Below are 9291 nucleotides of genomic sequence, written 5' to 3'. Positions count from 1 at the left end.
ACTTATATGCAGAGTACATCATGTGAAATGCTGGGCTGGATGAAGCACAAGCTGGAATCAAGATTGCCGGGAGAAATATCAATAACATCAGATATGCAGATGACACCACTGTTATGGCAGAAAGCAAAGAGGAACTAAAGAGTCTCTTGATGAAGGTGAAAGAGAGTGAAAAAGCTGGTTTAAAACTCAACATTCAAAAAACTAAGATCATGGATCCAGTCCCATCACTTCATGGCAAATAGATAGGGAAACAATGGAAACAGTGACAGACTTTATTTTCTTGGGTTCCAAAATCACTGCAGATGGTAACTGCAGCTGTGAAATTAAAAGGCACTTGCTCCTTGGAAGAGAAGCTATGTATATGAGAGCTGGACCATAAAAAAGGCTGAGTGCCGAAGAATTGACGCTTTTGAACTATAGTGTTGGAGAAGACTCTTGGGAGTCCCTTGGACAGCAAGGAGATCAAACCAGTCAATCCTAAATGAAATAAGTCCTGAATATTCACTGGAAGGACTGATGCTAAAGCTGAAACTCCAATACTTTAGCCACCTGATGGGAAGAACTGACTCAGGTGAAAAGACCCTGATGCTGGGAAAGATTAAAGGCAGGAGAAGGGGATGACAGAGGATGAGATAGTTGGATGGCATCACTGACTCAATGGACATGAGTTTGAGCAAGGTCCCGGAGATGGTGAAGGACAGGGGAGCCTGGCGTGCTGCAGTCCATAGGATCACAGAGTCAACAACAACAAAATGCATCCGTCCATTCACCACCACCCCCACCATTCACCAAGCATCAGTACACCATGAAAATACCCTTCAGTCCTAAATTAATTCAGCATCCATCTATCCACCATCATTGACTGTCTAACAGCTTTCCATCTATTTAACAACTGTCTATCCATCTATGGATGATTTATTCATTCACCACATATCTGGTTCTGTTACTAATCCAGTGCTACTGTCCATTTACCTGAATTTATCCCCCACTCACCCATTAGCCTCCAGCCAGTCAGTCACAGTTTATTGTTGTTTAGTCACTAATCTTGGCTGACTTTTTTCGACCCTATGAACTATAGTCTGCTAGGCCCCTCTCTCCATGGGATTTCCTAGACAAGAATACTGGAGTGGGTTGCCATTTCCTTCTCGAGGGGATTGTCCCGACCCAGGGATCAAACTCATTGGCAGGCAGATTCTGTACCACTGAGTCACAATTCATCTATCCACAATTCAGTCACCAGTCACGCCCCATCCCTAACCCATTCATATGTCTATGGAGCCACCATCTACCATCCACCCACTTCTTATCTCTGTTCACCACCTATCTAGCCATTTATTGCCCATCTCACAATATCCTCCATCCATCAATACATCATCCAGCCATAATTCATTATTCATTCAAAACCCATTCGTGAATCATCCACCATCTATCCGTATTCATCCATTCTAGAAGAATTCATCGAGTGCCCTCTGTACACCAAGCATTAGTTTAGATGATGGGGATAGAGCAGAGAGACAGCACTGAGATCCATCCACCATCACAAACCACCCAGTAATTATCTGTACATCATCCCCCATTCATTATTCACTACTCACTCAATATCATCTTCATCTATCATCCATTTGCCATCTACCAATCTTCCTCCCTCTATACATTAAGCCATTGATTTATAATATGCTGCTGACCATCTACCATCCGTCTGCAGTCTCTCCACCATCTTCCCATCCACCACTCACCTTTCATGCATCTACATTCCCAAGATGCATCTGTCATTTAGCCATCATTGATTCCTCACCTAATTGACATCTCTCTATCCGCTATCCACCTTCCATCTACATGTCCACAGTACACAACCCATTATCTGTTGACCCAGCAACCATCTATTGATTTGCCATCCAGGCACCATTCAGCCACCATTTACTTCTCCACCATTCACGGTCCATCCATCAATCATGTATCCATTCACATGCATCTATCAATACCATCTAGCCATCCATTCTCTGTGGCTCAGAGCCTTCACAAGCATCCCCTATTTATCCTCCATCCATCCATAATCCCATGATTCAGTTACTGAACAAGCATCCACCACTCACCACTTATTGCCTATAATGCACTATCTGTAGATTATTTCAGTATCAATCAGTCCCAATTTAGTGTCCAAGTTCACCCGCCCTCCATCTACCAATCTATCCACCCATCGTCACTTAACTGCCATTATAGATGCATCCACCATCCGCCATCCTCTGACCATCAGCACCAGTATCTACCATGCTTCCAGCACCCAGCCAGCCACTATCTGCACACCAGCCTCCCATCCATACACACATCCTGCTTCCGTCATCCATCCCTTAGTTCACCTCCCCGTCCAGTCATTCATCCCCCACCAGCCACCTATCCACTGAGTGACTTACCCATCCATCATTCTGCCATGCATCCATCTATCACCCTTACATTATATTTGTGTTATCCATACACATAAATATGAGTAAATCTTTACTTCTGTTTTTCCACCACCCACCTCTACCCTTCACCAATCCACTCATCTCCTCAACAGTCTTCTGTCCATGCATTCGTAAACTAAGTACTTATTTATTAATAACTGTTAACAGTAAACATAAATATTAAACTTATTACTCAGTGCTATTGCGGGATTCTAGAATCATCAAGATGAAATAGACCCCATCTATATTCAGTCTGATGAATTCAGTCTGATGGCTCAAAAAAGGGAAATGTTACAATAGCCAAGACATAGAAAGAACCTAAATGTCCGTCAACAGATAAATGGATAAAGAAGATGCGCGCACACACACACACACACACGCACACACACACACACACACGTGTGCACGTGCTAAGTCGCTTCAGTCGTGTCCAACTCTGGGCAACCCTGTGCACTGTACCCCGCCAGGCTCCTCTGTCATGGGATTCTCCAGGCAAGAGTACTGGAGTGGGCTGCCAAGCCCTCCTCCAGGGGCTCTTCCCATCTCAGGGATCAAACTCGTGTCTCTTACATCTCCTGCATTGACAGGCAGTTTCTTTACCACGAGCACCACCTTGGAGGAATATATATATATATATACTGTGGAGTACTACTCAGCCATCAAAAAGAATGAAATAATGAAATGATTTGCAGCAACATGGGTAGACCTAGAGATTATATACTAAGGGGAGTAAATCAGACAGGGAATGGGAACGTCATATGACATCACCTATTTGTGGAGTCTAAAATACCATACAAATCAGATGCATGAAACAAAAACACACTCGCAGATACAGAGAGCAGCCTTGTGCTTGTGGGGGTGGGGAGGGAGGGACTGGGAACTTGGAGTAGCAGCGGCAACTATTGCATCTGGGATGGAGAAACAGCAGGCCACACTGTGTAGCGCAGGGAATGCAGTCAATGTTCTGTGACAGACCATGGTGAAAAAACATATATATGCCATTTCCTTCCCCAGGGGACCTTCCCGACCCAGGGATCGAACCTGGATCTCCTGCATTGCAGGCAGACGCTTTACTATCTGAGCCACCCTACCATGCTATATATATGTTTTCATCTGAATATCTGGGTCACTTTGCTCTACAGAAGAAATTAACACAACATTGCAAAGAAAATAAAAAAAATTTCAATAAATTTCAATAAATTCTCAACAAAATTTTCAATTTATTCAATAAAATAAATTTTTTTTAAAAAAATGGACCAGGTCAGACAGAGAATGATCAATGTAAAATGTATATTGTGTCTGAATCTCGGTGTGTCCACCCTCTGGCCACGGGGTGGCCGTAGCTCTTTGCACCAGTTTCCAAAGAGGAGGGCCGGGGAGACGGTGTCAGGGCAGGATCAGCAGAGGCCCGATCTGGGCAAGGCGGCTGCAGCACGGGCCACCTGATGATGTGGGTGAGAAGAGAGGTGAGGGTGTGAAAAGCGGCTGCAGAGACGACGCTATGCTGGGAGGAGCAGCCAGGGGACTGGTCCCTGATGATAGCAGGGAGCTCTGGGAGGGTTTAGGCAGGTAGGTCCCCCAGTCAGCTACGTGCTGAGACGGGACCCCCATACACACATCCACCTCCTCACTGGACAGAACTTGAACCCCAAGGATGGTGGGGTGCTGTTTTAGGGCCACGCAGCAATGCTGGGGCAGGCTCTGGCTGCAGCTACGCCATTACAACACCCTGGCACCCTGTGTCAGGAGAGTGCCTGCTGGCATGCCCCCCCACCCCATCCCCCAAAAGGCCATGTCACTTCCTTTCCACCTGGGCGGGATTTTCTTTCCCTCCTTGTTAATGAAGGTGTCAGCTGTCACCCAAGGTGCTGCCTTTCACCCAAGGTGTTAGCCGACAAGGGCTCCTAAGAGGGCTCTCAGGAGGTGCTCAGGGCCACTGAGGCTCTAAGCCCCGATGGAGGAGCAGCGGACTGGGGACAGGGAGCCTCTTTAAAGACAGACCTGGAGGCCCAGAGCTGAGCCCACAGCAGCCATCTTTGGGGCTCGTCTTTGCCTCCAGCCTCGGATTCTGCTTCTCCCCCTCCCTGCTGCCCTCCACAGTGGGCCCTTCTCCACTAGGGACAAACAGATCTGCAGGCGGGAGCTGTGTGTCCCAGTGGCGCCCAGCCTTTGCTGTGTGCCCTTGGGAGGCCCTGCCTGCTCTGGGCCGTGGTGTTCCTGCCAATGGAGTAAGAGAATGTTGTGTCAAATGAAGAGTAAGGACCAACCATCCCTGAGGCTCCCTGGCCTCGGCGAGGCTGCAGTTCTCCTCCTCCCGGCCCCCTCCCCTACACGTACCCTCCAAAGCTTGCTTGAATGGAGGCAATGGCACCGCGCGGCTTCAGGCACTCAGAGTGGGTGGAGGCCTGGCTCTGGGCAAGGGAGGCTTGCTCTTTGGCGCCCTCTTGTGGCGATTCTGGAGTAAAACACCCCAAACTCCTGCGAGGGACACAAAACAAGAGCAAAGGGAAATTCCGGTGTTAATTTAATGTGGGCACCGTGGTCCAGGGCTTCCCTGGTGGTTCAGACAGTGAAGAATCTGCCTGCAATGCAGGAGACCCAAGTTCGATACCAGGGTTGGGAAGATCCCCTGGGGGTAGGGCAGTGGCTACCCACTCCAGTATTCTTGCCTGGAAAAGCCTGGCAGGCTACAGTCCCTGGGATCAAAGAGTCAGAAACCACTGAGTGATGAACACCGCACTCTCACCTTTTTCCTATACTTTGTCCTCACGTGCTGATCTTCTGTGAGAGGCAGGGCCAGGACGGAGTCCCTCTGCCCTTGGTGGGCTGCTGGGCGGAGGGTCCTAAGTAATGATCCCAAAGGAGGAGTGGACGGGCCCTGGGGATGGGTTGACAATGAGGCAAGAGACAGGCCCTGGCCGGAGCTGGAGGGAAGGGCCCTGAGGAGGGATTTCCAACCGTCTAGCTCCAACACTGAATCCCCAGCCCCTAAATTAGACTGGCTGACCGCACACTGTTTCTGGACGTTTCTTTTTAACATAAACAATCCGATTTCAGCCTTTTAAATGCAGTAATAAGGGAAACACACCAACAGAGGGAGCCCCTGGAGGCGCCGGCGCCGTTCCCAGCCGCTGGAGGTCCCCAGGAGCTGCAGACGTGGCCTTCAGTCCCATCACAGCACCCCTCGAGGCCTGCGACGTGTACACCCAGGATGAGAGCCGCGCCAGGACAACTGGGGGACAGATCCCCCGGGGACAAGTTGGGGACAGATCCCCCCCGGAGACAAGCGGGGGCTGAGGGAACCTGTCCTCCCAGTGAGGCTGCAGTGGGGATGGGTGAGGGGGACCCGGGCCTACCCTCAGACCCGAGCTGCCCTCCTTGACCTGCACTGCGGCTGCCCCGAGCCTGAGCGGGGACCGGGCAGGTTGGGGTCCTGAGACAGGCGTCAGCCGGGCAGGCCGACGGCCGCGAGGCTCTGGGGTGCGGGCGGGGCGGTCCTCGGGGCCGCGGGCCTTCTCTCGAGCGCCCGCTCCCACCGGGGTCCCTGCGCGGCCCCGGCTGCTCGCGCCCGCGAGCCCAGATTCGGGACTGGCAGGTTGCGGGCGCCGGGCCCCCCTCCGACGGTGGGGGCGGGCGGCGGAGGAAGCGCCCAGCGCCCCCGGACACGCGCTCTCGGCTTGGACGTGGGCGGCCCGGAGTCTGTCTCCGGGTCCCGGCCCCCGTTTCCCCCCACGGGGCGGGGCGGGGATTCCGGTTGCGGGAGCCAGGGCGGGGGTCGGGCTGACCTTCCTTCCTAGCTCAGCGCCGCCGCCCTGCCCCGTCCGGAAAGACCGAGGCTCGGGGAGCGCGGGTCGCCTGGGAACCCGAGGCGGAGGGGCACAGGATCCACGGCCCGCGCCCTGACACCCCGCCCTCTGGCCGAGGAAGGGCTGGCTCCCCATTTCGGAGCCCCGGGGTGCTTGCTCGCCACCCCCCACCCCCATCCCGCGACCCGCGCAGGGAGCTGCGCTCGGGAGGAGAGGGGGCGATGGGGGTCCGGCTCCACCCGCCGCGCCTGGAGGACAGGTGACCTGCGACGGGGCGAGGGGGGTGGGACGGGGTGACGGGGGGACGTGGGGGGCAGGGGGCGGGGGTTGAGGATGGAAGCGAGAGAGGCCGCGCGGAAAGGCGAGGGCGCCGCGGGCCAAGGGACGAAGGGCCGCTGCGGGGGTCCAGAGCCCGGGCCACCGCGGTGCTGATCGAGGCCACGGCCGCAGGGGCCACCCGGTCATCCCGGCCAGTGCTCCGCCTGCAGAAGGGAAGGTGTTCGCGCCTGCCGCTTTTTCTGCCTCATCGCAGTCCTTCGCGCTGTCCGCAGCTCGAGGATGGGGTTGGGCGGGGCTCCTGGTCCTGGGTTTTAGTCTCTAGAGCCTCCCGAGGGCTTGCCCACGGCCAGGAACAGAGGGCCGCACTCAGCCGGCCTGCGCCCGGAGGCTCCAGGTCTTGCCCCACGTGGCCGCCCCCGCGGCGCGCCAGGTCAGCTGCAGCCTCTGCTTCGCAGCCCCCAGGGCAGGTTGCCCTTCGGGTGCGCACGTTCTCCCCGGCTCAGCTGTGTCCGACTCCATGTAGCCCGCCAGGTTCCTTTGTCTGTGGGATTTTCCAGGCAGGAGTACTGGGGTGGGTTGCCATGCCCTCCTCCAGGGGATCTTCCCGACCCAGGGGTCCAACCTGCGTCTCTTACTCTCCTGCATCGGCAGGCGGGTTCTGCTAGTGCGCCTGGGAAGCCCAACCGCGCTGGTAGGTGAGCAGTGACTGTCCTGAGCCCCGTGTGTGCTTAGTTCCTAAGCTGAGTCTGACTCTGTGACCCCATGGATTGTAGCCCGCCTGGCTCCTCTGTTCATGGGATTCTTCAGGCAAGAGTGGGTTGCCATTTCCTCCTCCAGGGGATCTTCCTGACTCAGGGATCAAACATGCCTCTCCTGCAGTCCTGAGCCCCTTTGTGTAATAAACAGAAAGTTTAACATATGTGCCCTTTAATGCATGTACATGTTTGTACAGCATCGAAATGTTTTGCAAGACCAGCAATATTCTAGCTGAGCCTGCCTGGCTCTTCCTGTGTACAAGGCACGGTTTGGTGCTTTGCGAAGCTCATGTAATCTCGGAAACCCTGTGAGATGGTATATTATTATCTCATCCTATACATGAAAAGACTAGGCACAGAGAGGCTGAGGAACCTGCCCGGGGTCACAGAGCTGCAAGGTGGGGCTCTGCTTTGAGTGGGCACGTGAGACTTGCTGCAAACCCCCGGGCTAGGCTGCTGTCCCAGGGTGCGGGGCTCGAGTGGGCAAGCCGGCACACCTCTCCCCGCACATCCATTTAACACTGTCGGGCCACAGCCCTGTCAGGGCCAGCCAATCCGGTGGGTCCTCCAGACATCACAGCAGCCTGGAATCGAGGGGCTCAGACACCGAGACCAGAGTCCAGAGCAGGAAGCGGCTTGCCCCAGGGCTCCCAGCACAGAACCCAAGCTGGGACTTGAGTCTTCCCAGCCCCTCCTGCCTTCCAAGGGGAGCCCTGGGGTCTTCCCACTTCCCCCTACCATCCCCGCCCCAGGGGCAACCAGTCACTGCCGGGTGACAGGATGGACGTTAAGTCCTTGACCTTGTGGAAACTGCCCACTCCCGGCTCCCTCTCGGTTTACTGGTTCTCCAGAGCTGGACTCTAAAAGAGACTACAGTGGGATGTCCCTGGCAGGCCAGTGGTTAAGACTCTGCTTCTGCTGCAGGGAATGTGAGTTCAATCCCTGATGGGGGGCTAAGAGTTCACAAGGTTCTCAGACAAAAAATTTAAAATTAAAAAAAAAAGCCTCGGAGTGACCGCCCCCACTACTCGCCTGGGGGCAATGCACTGACTGCCGGCAGGAGCAAGTCCTGAGCAAAACCGAGGTGGGGGCCAGTGGAGAGCAGGCCTGGGCCGGACTCCTTTCTGGGCCCCAGCCCTGCCTGCCGGTGGGGCGGAGCAGGGTTCAAGGCCCGGAAGCCTGGAAGAGCTGCAAGCCCAGGCCCAGACACCGGTCTACCCGCTCCCAACGCCACCCCCACCTCCAGCTGGTCCTTCAGCCGCGGGGCCACCATTTCCTCCCACGTCCATTCACTGAGTGCCAGGGTGACATCCGCTGCTCCGGGCGCACCTCGCCAGTGGGAGCAGGGGCCCTCTAACCCTGCGCCCCAGGGCCCCTCACTCCTGGCCCTTCCTTAGTTGGGTGGGAGGGTGGGGGAAGGCCGGAAGAACTGCCGGGAGGGGTGGCCAGGCAGCAGGCCCCGTGAGCTGAGAACCCCAGACTCAGGGCAGTCAGCAGGGGTCCCGGCCCTGGGTCCTGAAGGCTGTTGTGGGGAGATTATCCCTGAGCTCTGCTAGCAGCCGCGGATGGTGTGGGGGTGCAGGTGTTAGCTCCACCATAAAAATAGCAATTTTAATGGTAAAATAGATGACAGCACTCTAATGGCAGAAAGCAGCGAGGAACTAAGGAGCCTCTTGATGAAGGTGAAAGAGGAGAGCGAAAAAGTTGGCTTAAATTCAACATTCAGAAAACAAAGATCGTGGCACCCGGTCCCATCACTTCATGGCAAATAGATGGGGAAACAATGGAAACAGCGACAGACTTTATTTTCTTGAGCTCCAAAATCACTGCAGATGGTGACTGCAGCCATGAAATTAAAAGACACTTGCTCCTTGGAAGAAAAGCTATGACAAACCTAGACAGTGTATTAAAAAGCAGAGACATTACCAACAAAGGTCTGTCTAGTCAAAGCTATGGTTTTTGCAGTAGTTATGTATGGATGTGAAAGTGTGAAAGTGAAAATCCCTCAGA

The 9291-nt window shown here is 54.4% G+C and overlaps 1 protein-coding gene across 2 annotated transcripts; it reads right to left on the bottom strand.

Annotated features, from left to right (window-relative positions):
* Positions 1-3645: 3645 nt before the first annotated feature.
* LOC138423588 (nascent polypeptide-associated complex subunit alpha, muscle-specific form-like) lies at positions 3646-8278 on the bottom strand. Of its 2 annotated transcripts, XM_069559666.1 has the most exons (3): positions 5530-8278; positions 4779-4919; positions 3646-3883 (listed from the first exon to the last, which is right to left on the bottom strand). In XM_069559666.1, exons 1-2 carry the CDS (start codon positions 6710-6712, stop codon positions 4822-4824), a joined length of 1281 nt encoding a protein of 426 aa, XP_069415767.1. In that variant the 5' UTR covers positions 6713-8278; the 3' UTR covers positions 3646-3883; positions 4779-4821. The 2 variants fall into 2 exon arrangements, with proteins under 2 accessions (XP_069415767.1, XP_069415768.1); XM_069559667.1 differs by lacking the exons at positions 3646-3883; positions 4779-4919 and adding an exon at positions 5221-5319.
* Between the last annotated feature and the right edge of the window lie 1013 nt (positions 8279-9291).

Source organism: Ovis canadensis, chromosome 18, assembly GCF_042477335.2.
Source record: "Ovis canadensis isolate MfBH-ARS-UI-01 breed Bighorn chromosome 18, ARS-UI_OviCan_v2, whole genome shotgun sequence".
Classification (NCBI taxonomy): Eukaryota; Metazoa; Chordata; class Mammalia; order Artiodactyla; family Bovidae; genus Ovis; species Ovis canadensis.
This window is presented reverse-complemented; position numbering and strand designations above follow the sequence as displayed.

Excerpts from the sequence above, each read along its gene's own strand:
- LOC138423588 (XM_069559666.1), bottom strand. The coding sequence starts at position 6,712 with ATGACCGGGTGGCCCCTGCGGCCGTGGCCTCGATCAGCACCGCGGTGG. Across the intron at positions 4,920-5,529 it reads TCCAGGGGCTCCCTCTGTTG|GAGTTTGGGGTGTTTTACTC; the intron begins GTGTGTTTCCCT and ends TGTCCCTCGCAG.